Source organism: Schistocerca nitens, chromosome 7, assembly GCF_023898315.1.
Source record: "Schistocerca nitens isolate TAMUIC-IGC-003100 chromosome 7, iqSchNite1.1, whole genome shotgun sequence".
NCBI lineage: Eukaryota > Metazoa > Arthropoda > Insecta > Orthoptera > Acrididae > Schistocerca > Schistocerca nitens.
The window spans coordinates 102,513,088-102,535,006 of NC_064620.1; the positions used below are offsets into that span (position 1 = coordinate 102,513,088).

Sequence of the window (21,919 nt, forward strand, 5' to 3'; positions counted from 1 at the left end):
TAAAAATATATTCTTCAGAAGGAGTAGGCCTCCTTACATCCCATGATGATAGATTCAGTTAATCTAATTTACCATCATGTGATGTAACAAGGCGCACTCCTCCAGAAGAAGACATTCTTAGAAATAGAGAAACTTATGTCAAGGGCTACTAAACTTTGTTTTGCAACTGACTGGCTGATTATCACGACAAGAACTTTTTCTTTTAAAAAAAAAAACATGGGGGGTGGGGGCGGGGTGAAGCCCCTCCAGGCCCACACAGACATGATGGCCAGCACGAAAGGTTTACTGCCATCTTTGCGTATTGGTTAGTTTTCACTAACAAGGGGAGGCCGCCAATTGTGAAATTCAGATTCGATTCATACTGCGCATAATAAAAGCTCATGGCCAGAGGTGTAATGTGGCAAAGCACCAAGATGCACTTCTCAGCCGTTGTCGAGAAAATCGACAGTTAAAAGAAACCGTTGCAGTGAAATACTCTCGACGATTACTGATTTTTTACAGCGTCGTGGCGCAGCGGTAAGCGCTCGGGTTCGTAATCCGAAGGTAGCCGGATCGAATCTCGCGCCATGCAATTTTTTTTATTATTAGTTTTTTGTTATATATATATATATATATATATATATATATATATATATATATATATATATATATATATAGTATTAATGAATTGCTTATGCATGTTGGTGAAGGCGGATCGCTCTCCAATTGTACCGCCTCCATTTTTCCGTTTTTTTAACAGGGTGTACCAAAGCTCTCCCGTCCGCACTGATTTTCGACGATGTTATAAGTTGCGCTAGGGACCGCATCTACCTGCTTTCGAAGTTACCAGGCAACTACGCTGTTATGCGGCGGCTCGTTTCGGCCCATTCAACATCTGTCCTTCAAGTGTAACGAGCGAGTAACGGAGTTTATATTTCATACCTGCCACAGCAAATTTGTGTTCGTGGGGTCTCTATTCTAATTCGAACGTTTGACTTACGCTATACGTATTCGTTTCGGAATATCGTTTCTACGTCTTCCGTTAACTATACGTGGTTAACATCATGAAAACAATTAATAACATCTGTGAAATACAACTTTGTTTGCGGAAAACATAATGATGTTCGAAGTCGCCAGGTTTTCCACGACAAACGACTTTCAACAACTTATTATATGCATAATTGTTGCAACTGATTGCCGGGAATTATATATGTATGTGTGTGTGTGTGTTTATATATACACATCTGAATTACAAAAAACTAATAATAAAAAAAATTGCATGGCGCGAGATTCGATCGGGCTACCTTCGGATTACAAACCCGAGCGCTTACCGCTGCACCACGACGCTGTAGAAAATCATTAATCGTCGAGAGTATTTCACCGCAACGGTTTCTTTTAACTGTCGATTTTCTCGACAACGGCTGAGAAGTGCGTCTTGGTGCTTTGCCACATGACACCTCTGGCCATGAGCTTTTATTATGCGCAGTATTAATCAAATCTGAATTTCACAATTGGCGGCCTCCCCTTGTAAGTGAGGTGTTGCAAGATGTGGGTACTTCTGGTTATGATTAACCATTAATACACGTTCATCTGGCGACAGATTGGGTCTAATGTAGAGCGAAGGGTAGCGGTTTGATGTGTAGAGGGAAAAAAAAGTGCCAAGGCCTGAGCCAAGGGGAAAAAACCTCGGCAATAGTCGAGTCGGGTATTAAGAGCAGTAACGGATTGCTGGCTATCTGCGACAGATCATGCAAGGGCAGGCTTTGTCAGTGGTAGATGCCATGCAGGCGGATACCTTTGACTTTGTGAGGCGGTGTCACTCGGCGGCTGCACCTGGGTGCCGGCGTTGAATTCTCGACCAGCACCAGCATACCTGTAACGTTTGGGTTCATCATCATTTAGAGTCTGATAGGTCATCTACCGGATTTACAGTGCAGGATACCGTTGGTGGTTTGTTTGTGCGTTAAGAGTGCGAGCTTCTCGGATTCCCTGCTGTTCCCTGTTGGTCGGTCGTGATAACAGCTGCCCTGTTGTTGTTGTTGTTGTCTTCAGTCCAAAGACTGGTTTGATGCAGCTATCCACGCTACTCAATCGTATGGAAGCCTCTTCTTCATCTCCGAGTAACTACTGCAACCTACATCCCTCTGAACCTGCATACTGTATTCATCTCTTGGTCTCCCTCTACGATTTTTACCCTCCACGCTTCCCTCCAGTACTAAATTGGTTAGCTCCTGATGCCTCAGAATGTGTCCTACCAAGCGATCCCTTCTTTTAGTCAGGTTGTACCACAAATTTCTCTTCTCCCCAGTTCTGTTCACTACATCCTCATTAGTTACGTGATCTACCCATCTAATCTTCAGCGTTCTTCTATAGCACCACATTTCAAAATGTTCTATTCTCTTCTTGTCTAAACTGTTTATCATCAATGTTTCACTTTCATACATGGCTACACTCCATAAAAATTCTTTCAGAAAGGACTTCCTGACATTCAGATCTATACTGGCACATCCAGTTAATATTGCTGATGTGTAGGGGCTTGCCGATGTTGTCGCTTGCGAGTGTGTGTTAGCTCGCCATACGTGGTTATGCTCCAGCTAGCAGTGTCTTTGGTCCTTTATACTTACATCCATGGTTGTAATCATAGTTCCCCAGACTAAGGATGAAATTATTGCTCGAGTTCCTATACAGTCCTGTGGCGAGTTTGTGAAATATTTCCTTGAGGGTTACAAGGCGGTATTCATTGTGAGTGTGAGTGTAGCGTGGAGCGTTGCTAATGATGCGTAGCACTTTGGTCTGTAATCTGCAAGTGGCGCAGGCGTGTGGGAGCTACATATACCCAGATGGGAGCTGTAAATGACCTCGATAACCTCCTATTGAGTGTGCTTTTACTGTTGAGCATAAGGTAGAGTAGATTGACCCTTGCATGCGCTCTGTTGGCAACGTATTCTATGTGGTCCCCCCATGTAAGTTTCCGACAAGGAGCCAAGTGCGGCGTTATAAGCTCTACTGCGCATGCGGGTCGCAGATGCTGAACGGCGGCAAAGAGGTACACTTACACACGCCCCACCTGTGGTGAGAGCGTTCAGATACTTGACTCGCTTATCGATATAAGTTCGACGGCTGCTACACCTTGAGACTTCCATAACCATTATCTATGGTTATTAAGTTACTGATTAATCTAATTTCTATGGCTTCCATGAAAATATAAACCCAAAAGGAGGAGGTGATTGTTAAAACCTTCACGTCATTGTAGTTCATCAAATGACCCATTATCTATACAATGTTCTGCCACAGCTGAGTACTCTGTCTGTAGTAAGATTGAACATCTTCCGTGTTACACGCACCGCTCATGAACGGTGTGCGTTGCCAGACCGATATATGACATAACAATTTCGGCAAGAAACCTGATACACACACCCTCATTACAAAGCAATAGCATACTTCACAGAACCGAGCAAGGCTGCAATCTTCGTAAGACGCCGGAAGATCACCTTAATACGATGTTTCTCGAGAATGCTGCTTATCTTCGAGGAAAGAGCACCCACAGAAGGCAAAAACACTATTGTTCAGAAGGTTATTACTTTCTTCTTCCAGATTACGTACCTGCATTCTAGGATCCATGTTGAATGCTCTGCGAATTTGTTGCTGGGAATACCCGCACGCTTTAAAAACGCTCTTGACGTGTGTGAGCTCCTCTTGCAAATTATCATTATCGGATATACAGTGTGCTCTATGCACTAAAGACTTAGGGACACCTACGGATTTTGGAGGGTGGTGTCAGCTACTGGAAAGTAAATAAAGTTTAGTTTGCTTTGTATGACTATGTAAGGCATATTCTAATGTGCCATCAACTTTACGACGAACGAAAACATCCATAAAAGGGAGGCAACCAATAAATACCGATGTTGTTGTTGTTGTGGTCTTCAGTCCAGAGACTGGTTTGGTGCAGCTCTCCATGCTACTCTATCCTGTGCAAGCTTCTTCATCTCCCAGTACCTACTGCAGCCTACATCCTTCTGAATCTTCTTAGTGTAATCACCTCTTGGTCTCCCTCTACGATTTCTACCCTCCACGCTGCCCTCCAACGCTACATTTGTGATCCCTTGATGCCTCAGGACATGTCCTACCAACCGATCCCTTCTTCTAGTCAAGTTGTGCCACAAACGTCTTTTCTCCCAAATCCTATTCAATACCTCCTCATTAGTTATGTGATCTACCCATCTAATGTTCAGCATTCTTCTGTAGCACTACATTTCGAAAGCTTCTATCTCTTCTTGTCCAAACTATTTAGCGTCCATGTTTCACTTCCATATATGGCTACACTCCATACAAATACTTTCAGAAACGACTTCCTGACACTTAAATCAATACTCGATGTTAACAAATTTCTCTTGTTCAGAAGCGCTTTCCTTGCCGTTGCCAGTCTACATTTTATATCCTCTCTACTTCGACCATCATCAGTTATTTTGCTCCCAAAATACCAAAACTCCTTTACTACTTTGTCTCATTTCCTAATCTAATTCACACAGCGTCACCCGATTTAATTCGACTACATTCCATTATCCTCGTTTTGTTTTTGTTGATGTTCATCTTATACCCTCCTTTCAAGACACTGTCAATTCCGTTCAAATGCTCTTCCAAGTCCTTTGCTGTCTCTGACAGAATTACAATGTCATCGGCGAACCTCAAAGTTTTTATTTCTTCTCCATGGATTTTAATACCTACTCCGAACTATTCTTTTGTTTCCTTTACTAGTTGCTCAATATACAGATTGAATAGCATCGGGGAGAGGCTACAACCCTGTCTCACTCCCTTCCCAACCACTGCTTCCCTTTCATGTCCCTCAACTCTTATAACTGCCATCTGCTTTCTGTACAAATTGTAAATAGCCTTTCGCTCCCTGTATTTTACCCCTGCCACCTTTAGAGTTTGAAAGAGAGTATTCCAGTCAACATTGTCAAAAGCTTTCTCTAAGTCTACAAATGCTAGAAACGTAGGTTTGCCTTTCCTTAATCTTTCTTCTAAGATAAGTCGTAGGATCAGTATTGCCTCACGTGTTCCAACATTTAATTTAAATTTAGATGAGATATAGAATCCAGCTCTTGGTGTAATTAACTTGCGTAGAAGTCGTCAAGGTGTTAACACCGCCGAACATACATCGATAAGTGAATCGAATATCTGAACCTTTCACCACAGGTGGCGCGTTTGTAAGCGTACCTCCTTGCCGCCGACCAGCAACTGTGACCCGCATTCGCAGTACGGCCGCGGTGGAGTATGTAAGACACCGCTTGGCTCCTTGTCGTCATCCTTGCTACTCGCACTGTGGATGGCTGTAAGCTACCGTACGCGGCCGAAATATCAATGGAAGAAGTACTATTTGCGCTGCTGCATGCCCGAAATTTAAAGTTAAAAATGCACAATATTATATGTTATTTTTAATCCACCTAGAACCAGTCACGTTACTTCCAATGATGATGCAGTTCCTGAAAACAAAAATGAAGTACTCAGAAGGGGAGAATGAAACGAAATGACATCTCATGGGTTACCTAAGGATTACAATGTCGCATTGAATTTACAAAGAACTTGGGAGTATGGGACCACTTAGTGGTATGACATGCGCCCCCTTTGGCCTGGATGCATGTACTGATTAAGTTGGGAAGGATCAAAAAGCCATTGTGTGCTCTCCTGAGGCGAGCTGCCCCATAACTCTTATATCTGTTCTTTGATTCCCTCGATGCTGTCACTGGGATGGAGTTGATGTTTTACCAGGGGATACCTCAGCACCACGCCGGAACTTAGTTCACAGAGAAACGTTCCGTGTGTGGACGAGCATCATCCTGTTGAAAATTCGCCACCACGATACAGTCATAGGAGAGGTAACGCTTGAAAACACGGGATGTCCGTGACGTTCTGATGTGCCATCAAGAGTTCTCTCAGTCACTACTAGCCGTGACCCGAAGTCATCCACGATGGCTACGACAACATGACACTACGAATAAGAACGCAGGGCGTCTCCGAAACATTATAAGGAGCAGGAACTCTACCCAGGTTGGCGCCATACTCGCTGAGGATGGTCACCGGGGGTAGAGCAGAACCGCAGAACACAGTGCAATGCTATGCGTCAGCGGTTCATGCTTTCCGGTCATAGCACCACTTCCGACAGCCATATGTATTGCGGTGTTAGACGCACCCTACGCATGGGACTGTAATAATTATAATTAATATGGGATACTCAGTGAGTGGTACCGAAGAGTATGTAGTGTTGGGCAGTGTGTTGCCATGGAACAATGAGAGGCGAACGGCAAACAAACGGGGGGACATAGAGTATCCTGCATAGCGTCTGTGGTGACGTGGTATTATATATATATATATATATATATATATATATATATATATATATATATATATATATATATATATACTCCAGGAAATTGAAATAAGAACACCGTGAATTCATTGTCCCAGGAAGGGGAAACTTTATTGACACATTCCTGGGGTCAGATACATCACATGATCACACTGACAGAACCACAGGCACATAGACACAGGCAACAGAGCATGCACAATGTCGGCACTAGTACAGTGTATATCCACCTTTCGCAGCAATGCAGGCTGCTATTCTCCCATGGAGACGATCGTAGAGATGCTGAATGTAGTCCTGTGGAACGGCTTGCCATGCCATTTCCACCTGGCGCCTCAGTTGGACCAGCGTTCGTGCTGGACGTGCAGACCGCGTGAGACGACGCTTCATCCAGTCCCAAACATGCTCAATGGGGGACAGATCCGGAGATCTTGCTGGCCAGGGTAGTTGACTTACACCTTCTAGAGCACGTTGGGTGGCACGGGATACATGCGGTCGTGCATTGTCCTGTTGGAACAGCAAGTTCCCTTGCCGGTCTAGGAATGGTAGAACGATGGGTTCGATGACGGTTTGGATGTACCGTGCACTATTCAGTGTCCCCTCGACGATCACCAGTGGTGTACGGCCAGTGTAGGAGATCGCTCCCCACACCATGATGCCGGGTGTTGGCCCTGTGTGCCTCGGTCGTATGCAGTCCTGATTGTGGCGCTCACCTGCACGGCGCCAAACACGCATACGACCATCATTGTCACCAAGGCAGAAGCGACTCTCATCGCTGAAGACGACACGTCTCCATTCGTCCCTCCATTCACGCCTGTCGCGACACCACTGGAGGCGGGCTGCACGATGTTGGGGCGTGAGCGGAAGACGGCCTAACGGTGTGCGGGACCGTAGCCCAGCTTCATGGAGACGGTTGCGAATGGTCCTCGCCGATACCCCAGGAGCAACAGTGTCCCTAATTTGCTGGGAAGTGGCGGTGCGGTCCCCTACGGCACTGCGTAGGATCCTACGGTCTTGGCGTGCATCCGTGCGTCGCTGCAGTCCGGTCCCAGGTCGACGGGCACGTGCACCTTCCGCCGACCACTGGCGACAACATCGATGTACTGTGGAGACCTCACGCCCCACGTGTTGAGCAATTCGGCGGTACGTCCACCCGGCCTCCCGCATGCCCACTATACGCCCTCGCTCAAAGTCCGTCAACTGTACATACGGTTCACGTCCACGCTGTCGCGGCATGCTACCAGTGTTAAAGACTGCGATGGAGCTCCGTGTGCCACGGCAAACTGGCTGACACTGACGGCGGCGGTGCACAAATGCTGCGCAGCTAGCGCCATTCGACGGCCAACACCGCGGTTCCTGGTGTGTCCGCTGTGCCGTGCGTGTGATCATTGCTTGTACAGCCCTCTCGCAGTGTCCGGAGCAAGTATGGTGGGTCTGACACACCGGTGTCAATGTGTTCTTTTTTCCATTTCCAGGAGTGTATATATAGCGCTTCGGGCATAGATCTCACTGGTCATGGCATATTTACGAGCGACACGTTAGCTTTTACGTTGAGGGTCCACTGACTGCAGCGTCTTCCTGCATTCCCCTACAGTTTTCTGTCATTGCGACTTCTCTACGTACAACAGCATCATCCAGAAAAGTCTTCATGGACGTCTCGAAGTTACTCACCACGTAATTTATATGTATTATAAACATTAATGAACCATCTTATAAAACACGCCGCAGTTGCTTTTATGACTAAAGATTACTCTCCATTAAGAACAGAGGCGATGTGGTCTAGAGATAGTGTCTTTGACTAGTAATCAACACGTTCTGGGTCCCAGGTTCGAACACATCATTGCAAAAATCTGTATAAAAATCTGCAACAATGTCAGACGAAGACTTTCGCCATAAGGAGTCACTCTTGTTCTGCCAACGGCCTTGGCGACTGTGATGACAGGAACAACATTGGGTCACAAAATACATTGAAATAAAATAACGAAAATGGCTTGGACTCCATATAGCTCGATAAAAATCTTCCAATATTGTTAGTATATGTAGAGAACGGCAATGGCACAATCTCACAATCTAATCACTTTGCACCCTAACTAACGGACGATTTTCCTGTGTTGTAATGGTTAAATGGTCAAGGAGATTTCGATATCGTTTCCACTAATTGATGCGGGTACACCAAGGCAAACTGAATTTTATTGATCAAATTATCCTTAAAGTGTTTCATTTGGTAAACGTAGTTATTATTTTCAGCTACTTTACAACATCTGATACCTCAAGCTTGTAGCAATCATCTAAATTTCTTACTGGTTACGCAGATGTGCTCTTCAGCTCCTTCAATTTTTTTTAAACTGTTCTTTGTTTCCATCCCCACCAAATAGCGACGTTGATATGTACTCTGAGAGAACTGGCATAGATGCTGTCAGCGTATTCCCTCGTTCAGCGCGTTCACAATGGAGCCACGTCAAGTGGATATCGTGTCTAAACTGTCGGTCAACGGCGCCTATACATCCAGCCGCTCCGGCCTTAACAGGCTGTCGATTTCAGTTTATAAAGCCTTCCGTGCGCTCCGACAGCCGAAAACTCGTAAACAAAACTTGACTCTCGGGAGAGATTATGTGTGATAGTTTTCGAGAGTACGGAGAATTTGGCTTTCCTTGAAGAGATTTGTTTGTGTTCCCAGTGTGACAGTGTATCAGCTGACACACGGCAAACTCACGTGTACTGAACTTTGTATCGCCACAAATATGTGTCAACAAGCTAAGCCGTTGTTTAGTAATGGGTCGGACACAAACTATTTACTCGAGCACTTTTCCGTCACTTCTGGAGTAATTTAATGTTGTATTTGGGCTTCATTATTCAATCATTCAGCAGTTTTTAATCTTCTTTCCTTGTTGTTTTTGGGTTTCCAGTCCGAAAACTGCTTTGATACAGATCTCCAAGCTACTCTATCCTATGCAAGCTTCCTCATCCCCGAATAACTACTGCAGCCTACATCCGTTTAAACCTTCTTGCTGTATTCATTCTTTAATCTCCATCAACAATTCTTACCCCACCTGCCCCCACTCCTCATACTTCCCTTCATCACGAAACTGACGATTCCTTCTACCAATTAACCCCAAAATTTACTCACATTGTGCCGTAAATTACGTTTTTAAACATTTTGATTCAGTACCTCGCTATTAGTTACTTGATCTACTCATCAAATCTTCTGCTGCACCACATTTTTAAAAGCTTCTATTCTCTTCTCGTCTGAACTGCTTATCGTTCACATTTCGTTCCGTTCTACACTTTAGCTACATCATTTCAGAAAAGAATTTGTAATACTTAAATGTGTATTACATGTTAACAAATTCCTCTTTCTCAGAAATGCTTTTCGAGGTATAACCAGTTTGAATTTTAGGGGAACGTTGGCAAAGAGTACGCACTTATTATTTAACCGCTCGTATCTAGTAGATGAGGAGGTGAAAACAAACTTTTCTTACCACAAATTATTGATGGTTTATGTAGGAACAACGTATATCGGTTAAAGCTGCCTAATTTTTAACACAGACCTAAAATACCAAAATATGTAAGATACTACTCTTAGCCACATCGTCTGGTAAGAGTACGTGACATGTAGTCAAAGAGTACGCACTAACGTAAGTCACAAAAAAAATTCACCATGTCCTTCATAAACCATTCGGAACAACTAGTACACCTGATTCAATCTTCCGCGAGAGAGTCCTTGTAGACTTCACCGCACCCTGCGAAGTTCGAAGCAACAGATCCCTCCTAGGATTCGGATCTGCTTGTTTCTGAAGATGATGGCATGGTTAAGTTCAGATTAGCCCTAGAGATTCTACGTTGTTCGTTACTGGTATTTTTTGTGTTCTTGGTTTTGTCTAGTTTCACTTGTTTTTCGAACAATGCATTTTTGTGGAGAGACTCAAACAAAATCTCGGACTTTTTTGCCATTTTCTTCTTTTTTGTGGGTCGGTCATATTTTGATAGTGGATAAATACTGGATAGGCCTACATCTACTCGTACAACAGCACTCTGAACTTCATTTGTGTTACGTTCTAGGTGTTTTTTTTTTTCTTGGTGACTGCACAGACAAATCATCTGTCACTGAGGAGCAGCATTTGTCCGTGGGCTCCTGTTGAACTCCTCTGCCTTCTTCAGTTGTTGGAAATTCGGCTTAGTGATTTATGATGAGCAACGTATTCTGCCGTTAACATATCTGGATTCAACGGGAATATTCCCGTTGAAGGATTTCTCAATTGTTTGAATTGTGGCTACTCTAGAATATGCAGCTAGAAACAAAGCACTCACATCTATCTGCGTAATGGGTCTCCGTGGATTAGTAACCATTAGAAACAAAGATGGAGAGAGGAGGAAGGGGGGGAGGGGGGGGGGGTAAGAAGTTAAGAGCACGCTCGTAGTATTTCCGTTATCTTACAACGTACTCTTAACTAGTGCGTAACACAAGTCGAAAAATATCACAAATGACAGTCTCCTCTTGGTTCCGCTGTTTGCCGTGCCGTGGTTTGTTCCTTACAGAACGGTGATTATTTTAGCAAACAATTTTATTTTCTAGTGCTTACATAGACAGTGCTTATTCGACATTACCCTATATTCTCTTTACTACGGCCTTGTTTTATTGTCCAGTTAGTAAAACACATCTACCACTTGTAGAGTCTCATTTCCTAATCTGATTCCCTCAGCATCGCCCGGTTTAATTCGATTACAGTCCATTACCGTTGTTTTACATTTATTGATGCTCGTCTTATAAGCCATTTTCAAAACATCACCCATTCGGTTCAATTACTCTTTCGGCTCTGTAGCCCTCCTTGATAGAATTACTCGTACAATATCATCGGCAAACCACAAAGTTTTAATTTCTTCTCCGTGAACTTCAATTTCTTTTCAAAATTTTTCCTTGGTTTTTCTCCGCAGATTGCACAATTTAGATACTGAATAACTTCAGGAATAGGTTAGAATTCCATCTCACTCCCTCCTCCATCACTGCTTCCTTTTCTTGTCCTTCAACTTTTATAACTGCCGTCTGGTTTTTGTACGAGTCGTAAATACCCTTCCGGTCCCTGTATTTCATTCTGATACGTCCAGAATTTCAACAAGTGTATGCTGGCAAACAATTTCATAAGCTTTTTCCACATATGCAAATGCTATAAACGTAGATTTCTCTGACATAACTTCTAATATAAGTCGTTGGGACAGTATTCCTACTTTTCTGCCGGCCGCGGTGGTCTCGCGGTTCTAGGCGCGCAGTCCAGAACCGTGCGACTGCTCCGGTCGCAGGTTCGAATCCTGCCTCGGGCATGGATGTGTGTGATGTCCTTAGGTTAGTTAGGTTTAATTAGTTCTCAGTTCTAGGGGACTTATGACCACAGCAGTTGAGTCCCATAGTGCTCAGAGCCATTTGAACCTACTTTTCTCCGAAACTTAAATTCATCTTCTCGAATGTCGGCTTCTACCGGTTTTTTCCATTCTTCTGTAAATAATTAGTGTCATTACTCTGCAACTATGTTTTTTAAGCTGATATTTTGTTAATATTCACAGCTGTCAGCACTTGCCTTGTTTTGGAATTGAAGCTGTTAAGAAGAAACAAGCTGTCTTCCTTCTTCATGTCACATATATTGTTTGCTGTATCAAGCCTGTTAGGAAATGGAGAAAGTTTTGAAACTGTTAAATTCTTCGAGTGTATCATATAGTTTGCAGACAGGTGGATTTCGTTTGTTGTTCATAATTTTTGAAATACAAGCCTTTGTTAATTTATACTCAAAGGAATTAACTAAGCTGTGGAAGTCTTACATGTACGTATAATAATGACGATCATGTCTTTTTTCACTATTGGGCTATGACTAATGGGCTGCTTTGTTAGAGAGCAGCTGCAGAAACAACATGGCCTGCACCCAGATCAGTTATGTCAGCATTCAAACATACAAAACTCATTTGAAGAGAAGTAGCTTACACTATATTTTTAGATTTTTATTATAAATTTTATTACACATTATACTTGCAACATTAAAGTTATAATGAAATCGAAAGAGACACAAATTTGTCACATCTTTAGCGTTGCCACTAGTCGAATCACAACAGTTGCAATGGCATTTGTGCAGTAAGCAATATAGATTGTTCCCGGTCAGCTGTATGCGCGAGTGAACATGTGCAGTATACTTGTGTGTGTGTGTGTGTGTGTGTGTGTTTACACTCGTGGCTGTATTGCAGACGCTCCTCGGCAGCGGCCCCACCTGAGCGGTCTGCGCACTCGCTACCGGCCCGGGGACATCCTCAACGTCAACTGCACCGCAGGCGCCAGCAGGCCGCCGGCTTCACTTACCTTCATAGTCAACGACGCCCAGGTGAGTGCAGTTCCCGCACTGTGCGCACTGTCTCACACGGTAATATCTGAAGAGTAACGAGACAGATTAGCGATAAACTGTACATCCACTATACGCACTGAATACACAGCGTGATTCAGCTGCCCCTACGAATGGGTTTTATGCAACCCGCGACGCCCTCAAAAACCCCACGCAAGATTTTCATATCCTCTAGCCCACTATGTGCAGATTATTAGTCCTACATATAAAAATGAACAGGGCCTTATTGCAGGAAATTTAATGCAGTTAAATCTTTTACTAGGACACATTTCGCTGGAGGCCACGATTTTCGAGTTAGTGAAGATAAACGTACTAAAGTGACCTTCAAACACATCTCCATCCCCAAACTCATCCCTCACCAGTCAACATTTTTAGTATGTAATTTGCTACTGAACGAATTACTTCCCGCATTCGACCTGTTTTGGTCGTCATTGACTGGCGTTATTACATAACAGCCATAGCCAAGCACTTACAGACTGTAAAACTGCCATAACAATTTTATCAATTTAAACAGCATAAAACAAACAATTACATCGTTGTATTTGTCAGGTCTTTCAACTACAAAACTAGTGTGCTTTGTAAAGGTTAAGTTCGGAGCTGAATGTCAACATAATTAGTTATTGTGTAATGTTTACAGAAGTCGTTTTCTTTCATTATGCTCACAAAAATGGTTAAAATGGCTCTGAGCACTATGCGACTTAACTTCTGAGGTCATCAGTCGCCTAGAACTTAGAACTAATTAATCCTAACTAACCTAAGGACATCACAGACATCCATGCCCGAGGCAGGATTCGAACCTGCGACCGTAGCAGTTACTCGGCTCCAGACTGCAGCGCCTAGAACCGCACGGCCACTCCCGCCGGCCAATATGCTCACAGGTGCGTTTAAGATTATATTAGGCTAGATCCAGTTTTCGTCCCATAGACTCAAAAATTAGATGATTCTTATGGGTGTAGAACAAGTGAGAAAATCTAAAATAAAAAACCTACATTAATAATGTTAATGAATGGTTGACTATGCTGCTGGTGTGATAGCCTAATCAATAGAGAACAGAAATGACCAAATATTGGGAATAGTTCGTCTAGTCGGACTTTTTCGTACAGTGGTAGGAGCGAGTGCCACAAAAAATATTCTAGAAATCCTGACTGGTGAAGGGTGAGTTTGGGGGTGGAGATGTGTTTGAAGATCACGTTTGTAACTTTTTCTCCATTAATTATTAAACTACGACATCTAGTGAGAACATATGCCAACACAAAACTCAACTACATTAAATGTCCTACAAAAAGTTCCTGCTAATTTTTTCTGTAGCATTAACAGTTTGGAAGTAGTGAGGGAAATAATATGAAAACCTTGGTAGTGGTATTTGATGGCAGTGCAGGTTGCATAAAACCGATAGGTAGGGGCAGCTGAGCCATACTGTATAATTATAAACAGGTTGTTTCAAAATCACATAGACGAACTTCAAGGGGATGTAGAAGGTGTCTTGAGGAACAAAATCTGTGTCTGGAAACTTCATCATGCTACAGAACATCGAAATTAGAAGCGCCGGCGCCTCCCTATAGGCCTCCCCTCCAGCAGCAGGCGAGGCGTTATACACGAACAGACCGCAGGTAAGTCGAGACGTGTGGTTTTTGATATTTGGTGATCACGATCGAGTGCCAGGGTCGCCAGTGGAGCAGACGGAGTTAGCTGCTGCGTACACAGGCCATTTCTCTGATGAATGCGATGCTCTGTTGCCGTGGTCGCTGACGGTGTCGGACACGGACTTCTGTCCACAGTGTATCGTCTCCCGAAATCCGCTATACAGTCTCCCATGTTCTGCGATATAGTGTACAGAATGCAAGAGAGAGAGAGCGACAGCGTCGAAATTACAGTGGCGAACTCCGGCCTACGCAGCAGCATCGCGGCCGCGGTCGCATTGTGCGAATAACGGCAAACACTCTGCGACATCGGCGGACTTACTGAAGTTAAAGGATAGGAACCATGAACACAAGGAACGGAGGTATTGTGGCAGGCACGAGACAACAGGACCCAAGAAATGTACAGTACCATTTATTCTGTTCGTACACGAAATGAAATACCTTGTACAAAGTAAAGAACAAACGTTAAAAACTATATGTTCCGTTGCGATCGACATTGCTTTCTTCACTTGTTTACATTAATTTATCGGGTCGCTGCTACTCCAATATGCCCAGCAGGCAGGCGCCGGCTCCTATAACTTCGACGGTCTGTAGCACCGCTAGACGATTTTCCGGCCCAGGGTTCCTGTGCACTTTTTCTCCCTCAAGTCACCTTCCACATTCCCAGAAAGTCTATCGATGTAATTCTGACACATCCTGTATATTTCACGCCGCCCTCCATGGAAAGTAACGCCACCGAGGCAAGTGATATCCGACTTTCACGTCACTGTCGATGGAGAATAGAGTAAACCACTATGCGACACGTCATTCAAACAGCTGCCACGACATCAATAACAAAATTCCCATATTCTATGTATTTTTGATTTGAAATATTTCTTCTACAGAACAGTTACATTACTGAATTTACCACATACACATGTATTTATTTGTAAAAAATACACTCCTGGAAATTGAAATAAGAACACCGTGAATTCATTGTCCCAGGAAGGAGAAACTTTATTGACACATTCCTGGGGTCAGATACATCACATGATCACACTGACAGAACCACAGGCACATAGACACAGGCAACAGAGCATGCACAATGTCGGCACTAGTACAGTGTATATCCACCTTTCGCAGCAATGCAGGCTGCTATTCTCCCATGGAGACGATCGTAGAGATGCTGGATGTAGTCCTGTGGAACGGCTTGCCATGCCATTTCCACCTGGCGCCTCAGTTGGACCAGCGTTCGTGCTGGACGTGCAGACCGCGTGAGACGACGCTTCATCCAGTCCCAAACATGCTCAATGGGGGACAGATCCGGAGATCTTGCTGGCCAGGGTAGTTGACTTACACCTTCTAGAGCACGTTGGGTGGCACGGGATACATGCGGTCGTGCATTGTCCTGTTGGAACAGCAAGTTCCCTTGCCGGTCTAGGAATGGTAGAACGATGGGTTCGATAACGGTTTGAATGTACCGTGCACTATTCAGTGTCCCCTCGACGATCACCAGTGGTGTACGGCCAGTGTAGGAGATCGCTCCCCACACCATGATGCCGGGTGTTGGCCCTGTGTGCCTCGGTCGTATGCAGTCCTGATTGTGGCGCTCACCTGCACGGCGCCAAACACGCATACGACCATCATTGTCACCAAGGCAGAAGCGACTCTCATCGCTGAAGACGACACGTCTCCATTCGTCCCTCCATTCACGCCTGTCGCGACACCACTGGAGGCGGGCTGCACGATGTTGGGGCGTGAGCGGATGACGGCCTAACGGTGTGCGGGACCGTAGCCCAGCTTCATGGAGACGGTTGCGAATGGTCCTCGCCGATACCCCAGGAGCAACAGTGTCCCTAATTTGCTGGGAAGTGGCGGTGCGGTCCCCTACGGCACTGCGTAGGATCCTACGGTCTTGGCGTGCATCCGTGCGTCGCTGCGGTCCGGTCCCAGGTCGGCGGGCACGTGCACCTTCCGCCGACCACTGGCGACAACATCGATGTACTGTGGAGACCTCACGCCCCACGTGTTGAGCAATTCGGCGGTACGTCCACCCGGCCTCCCGCATGCCCACTATACGCCCTCGCTCAAAGTCCGTCAACTGCACATACGGTTCACGTCCACGCTGTCGCGGCATGCTACCAGTGTTAAAGACTGCGATGGAGCTCCGTATGCCACGGCAAACTGGCTGACACTGACGGCGGCGGTGCACAAATGCTGCGCAGCTAGCGCCATTCGACGGCCAACACCGCGGTTCCTGGTGTGTCCGCTGTGCCGTGCGTGTGATCATTGCTTGTACAGCCCTCTCGCAGTGTCCGGAGCAAGTATGGTGGGTCTGACACACCGGTGTCAATGTGTTCTTTTTTCCATTTCCAGGAGTGTATCATAGTCCGATTTTTTGCAACTGCTACTGGCTGTTGTATCCTCAAGTACTCGTCAATTTTCAGTAGCTTAAGCAGGCAGGACTTTCGGAAGCACCTTATTTTGGCGCACCATAGTTAACACCCACCGATGAGCCAAAACATTATGACCAGTGCCCACCGCGAGGTTGTATGTTGCCTGGTGACGCTGAGGGCATGTGATGAGGTAAGGGAAGTATATGAGCGGAGCAGAGACGAATGGGGAATCATTATAGCGACAATAAGCGGCGCAATTGCGGAAATACCCTGACTTAAGTGACTTTGTCAAAAGCCAGATTGTTGTGGTCCAGTGCCTGGGAACGAGCACCTCGGAAACGACGAAGCTCGTCGGCTGGTTGCGTGCTACCGTCTGTGGAAAGTATGAAGATGGTATCTGTTCTTTAGGACATGTCCTAAAGGACAGATACCATCTTCATATAGTTAAAGCTAACCGGCCATTGACCTTCTTCTTCTGTGCGGATGCACACGTATTGCCTGAACTCTTACGGCACTCGGTAAGATTGTCTGCCGCGAGTAATGAGTGTAATGGGCAGGGGCACTACGAATGTAGTGTGTGGACATCAAGTTGGGAATATTGGTTGTAGTGTTAGCAGTTAGCCAACACTGCGCACACTACTTGGTTGATGAGGCCGAAATGCACGCTATAAGCTCACGCAGGATGGCGTGAGGTCTGAAACAGGATACGTAATGAATGCTATAAAGAAAAGTACGTAGCTTCTGGAATACTTAACTTTAATCCATCATTTGTATACATCGTTCTTGATGAGACATGCTTCATACGATAACTATCAATTGCTATGGCGCCTTGCTAGGTCGTAGCCATTGACTTAGCTGAAGGCTATTCTAACTATCTGCTCTGCAAATGAGCGAGGCTTCGTCAGTGTGTATCGCTAGCTAAGTCGTCCGTGCAACTGGGGCGAGTGCTAGTCCGTCTCTCGAGACCTGCCGTGTGGTGGCGCTCGGTCTGCGATCACTGACAATAGTGACACGCGGGTCCGACATGTACTAATGGACCGCGGCCGATTTAAAGCTACCACCTAGCAAGTGTGGTGTCTGGCGGTGACACCATTGGTCTCAAGGGATGAATACCTGCAGTCGCACTATCCCCTGTGCCCTCGGTGGCTCAGATGGATAGAGCATCTGCCATGTAAGCAGGAGATCCCGGTTTCGAATCCCGGTCGGGGCACACTTTTTCAGCTGTCCCCGTTGATGTATATCAACGCCTGTCGTCAGCATAGGGTCTTGATTTAGTTATCATTTGATTTTGTGGAAAGTGGTTGACTATTGCTGAAACCACGAGTAGGCGACCAGAAGTTGGATGTCCATATCTCATCACAGAACACAGGGATCGGAGGTTTGGCCGCTCCCTAAAGCAGGATAGGCGGCGATCCCTGTGTCAGATCTGACTACAGAGTACAGTGCTGGCGCAGACACAATTGTTTTGGAGCACACCGTTCAGCGCAAAGTGTTGAACATGGTGTTCTGCAGCAGAGGACGCCTATTCGTTCCATGTTGGCCCAACATCATCGTCAGTTACAATTACAATGGGCACAGGATCATCGATATTGGATAGCGGATCAGTGAAATCGTCTCACCTGCTCAGATGAACCCCGCTTATTGTTAAACCAGGTCGATGATGGTGTACAGATACGACGTCATTCACGCAAACGGCTGCTCGAAACAGGCAGCGACACAGCCGTGGGGAGGCAGTAGTATTATGTCATGGGGGACGTTTACCTGGGCTTCCAGGGACCAGCGGTAGTAATACAACGTACCACTACAGCTGTGAACTACGTGAACACTAATAGGCATCGCCTGTAACCCCTTATCCTTTATGTCTTTTTCAACAGCTGTGGCTTGTTCCATCAGGATAACTGTCTGTCTCACAAGGCCAGAATCGTGATGCAATGGTTTGAGGAGCATGACAGTGAACTCACATTGATTTCTTGGCCATCAGTTTCGGCTTATCTGAATCCGACGAAACCCAACCGGGACGCTAACGGGCGCAGGCTCCGCACCCACAAACCAGCAGCAGGTAAATTACAGGAAATGTGTGACCTGAGCGTGGGCATCTGGTGCCACAAACCTCCGGAAACCTCTCAAATACTTGTCGAATCACTGGCACGCTGAATTACTGCTGAATTGCGTTGCAGAAGTGGATCAACACGATTTTAAGTAGGTGGTCATGTTTTGGCTCATCAGTGCAGTTTTTTGCAGATGCCAAGGTTGGGTGGGACGCGCGGTATATTGTAGTCAGACTTTTACATGTTTTAGATAATTAAATTATTTAGGCCAATATCTCGCAGATATATCATTCCATTCCTAGTTACACCACTTTAAATGGCATATCACAATTGTATGTTTATTATTTGTCAATGTTTTCATTGTATCTGAGTAATTCCGAAAAGTCGTAAAATAAATTACTAGCATATTACAAAAACACTATGAAAGACAGAGCAATATTCAAGACAAATATTTAGCGTTACGTCTATATTTGTACAGCAAGCTTTCCTAGGTATGTGGCAGAGGATGATACGTGCATCGCTAACATTCTCCTGCTCCGATCGCAAATGTTGAATCGGAAGAGCGACAGCAAGTAAGCTTCCGTATCTCTGATTTACCTTGGTGGTCTTTCCGCCAGATAAATGTAGGAGCAAGCTGACTCCTCTAGGAACGTCCGCTCTCGTAAATGTAACAGCAATCTACACCGTTGTGTACAACGCCTCTCTTGCAGTGTCTACCACTGGAGGTAGATCAACTTATTAAGATCAAAGTGCTGGGGATGGCCTCAAAGTATTTAGCTCACGAATGAGGGTACCAGAATTTGGCGTTTTCAAGAAACGGATCGGCGAGGGTCGTGGACGAATACGATTTCTGTTTGCGTGCCTTGAAGCTGTCCTGATGACATGTGAATTTAAACCAGTCGTGTCACTTCCAAAATGTATAAACTTTCAGATTAGAGCATTTATAAAGTTTCTCGTGAACAATTGCTTGACTCAGAGCAAACGCTGGGGCAGCTATCAGAATTTCGCGAGAGGTATCGTGATACACTCATTTATTTGAGGAAATCTACTCTGCCTCTTTGATTAATATCGTAATCTGCACCAGTTTAATTATTTGATGCTTTGGACGTTAGCTTGAATAGGTTGTAGACTTATAGAACTTTTCGCTATAAATGGTTCAAATGGCTCTGAGCACTATGCGACTTAACTTCTGAGGACATCAGTCGCCTAGAACTTAGAACTAATTAAACCTAAGGACATCACACACATCCATGCCCGAGGCAGGATTCAAACCTGCGACCGTAGCGGTCGCCCGGTTCCAGACTGCAGCGCGTAGAACCGCACGGCCACTCCGGCCGGCTTTTCGCTACAGTTCTTGGTGACATCTCAGGACATTCGTTCTAATGAAGCTAATCTGAGACAGAAAGATTAATCGTTGTTGTTTAGCTAAAACATTAATAATTACCTCTCACTTTTTGGATGGGAGTTGTTAATACCGAATGAAAAAGTGTGGTAACTTGAGTTTACCAACAGAGAATTGCATATCGGACACTCATTTTTTTCACCTGAGTAGAAGATACTTGTATGAAAGATATGCAAGCTGCAAGCTTGAATGCTGAAAATAATGTTAACAGTAGATCCCAAACTGTGGAGCAAGCTACATGGGCTCTAAAACAAATCTGCAAATGCGTAAGAAATTGAGGAATAATTTTGCAACCATCAGAGGGTAAAAGTACGAATGCTGTAGGGCGGGGTTGCACGACTGGTCGCAGTAAGCATCCTAACTTCAGCTAAACAATGTTTTTTTGAGCATAGATGTAGTGCACGAAACATTTTGGGTACTGGCGCTTACGTTTCATAAAGGTGAGTGGTGACTAACAGAGCGACGTGAAATATTAGTCTCAATGGAAAGGAATATTTGGAGGAGAAGCAGTGGCACCTACGATATGAGTCACGCTACAGGGTTACAGTTATTGAACTACATGAAAAAGCCTAAATTTGTTACAAATTACGGCGTACACGCACTTTATTGAAGATATAAATGTCACTACAGATATTCATATTTGGGTTTTGACATGTTCGATGTGCCTGCCATCATTGGCGATGATGTGGCGCAGATAAATAGTGAAATTCTGGATGACTCGCGGAAGTATCAAAACATCGATCCACACTATGACCTCCTGAATGGCTGTTTTCAGCTCAGAAATGGTTTTGTGGTTGTTGATGTACACCGTGTATTTAATATAGCTCCAAAAACTGCAGTCACATGTGTTCTGATCTGGAGAATATGGATGCCAATCGAGGCCCATGCCAGTGGCCTGTGGGTCCTCCAGAGCCAGAATCCAACTCACAAAGTGCTTATCCAGGACAACACTCTCCTGCTTCAACGGGTCGAGCTCCGTCTTGCATGAACCACAACCTGTCAAAATCGGGGACACTTTGGATAATAGGAATGAAACCATCTTCCAGAATCTTCACGCACTGTTTGGTAGTCACTGTGTCATCAAGGAATATCGCATCGATTATTCCGTAACCGAGCTGTCACCCGTTGAGGGTGAAGAGACTTCTCGATTGCGAGATGCGGATTCTCAGTTCCTCAAATGCGCCAATTTTTCTTATTGGCGATCCCATCCAAACGAAAGTAAGCTTCGTCGCTAAACCAAACCATATTCACATCAAAGTCCTTTTCGCCAATTCTGTGGACAATAGTGTTGGCGAAACACAACAGCTGTTCCGTGGCCCTGGCGCTTAATGGCTGATGGGTTTAAATTTTGTCTGAGAAGACATGTAGGTCTTCAACAACAATTTGTCGCAGTGTCTTTCAGATTGAGTCCCACCAGTTGCGCAACTCGTACGATCGATTTCCTGGGGCTGGTTTGAAACACGACGCATGTCTTCTCGATGTTTTTAGGCGTTTTCATCCTTTTTGGAGGACCAACATCGCCAACTCTGTCATAAAGGAACACTCCCATTTTCTCAAACTTGCGGATCCAATTCTTGATTGTTAGAGACACTTGAACCGGTATCTTCAGCTTGAACTCGATCGCAAATATCCTTTGAGCCGTAGCTGGGCTGTTACTGGTCGCATACTAGATCTTCACAAGCGCTATACGCTCAGGCATGCTGTATCGTCACATTTTCACTTCAAAATGGCCAACAA

General features: G+C 45.0%; 1 protein-coding gene across 2 annotated transcripts in view; it reads left to right on the forward strand.

The window, feature by feature from the left end:
• Nucleotides 1-21,919, forward strand: part of LOC126194944 (uncharacterized) — a 420,126-nt gene that overhangs the window by 370,117 nt on the left and 28,090 nt on the right. For both annotated transcript variants that reach the window (XM_049933331.1, XM_049933332.1), the window contains exon 4: nucleotides 12,566-12,699. In XM_049933331.1, coding sequence (XP_049789288.1) covers nucleotides 12,566-12,699 — 134 coding nt within the window. The remainder of the gene's footprint in view (nucleotides 1-12,565; nucleotides 12,700-21,919) is intronic.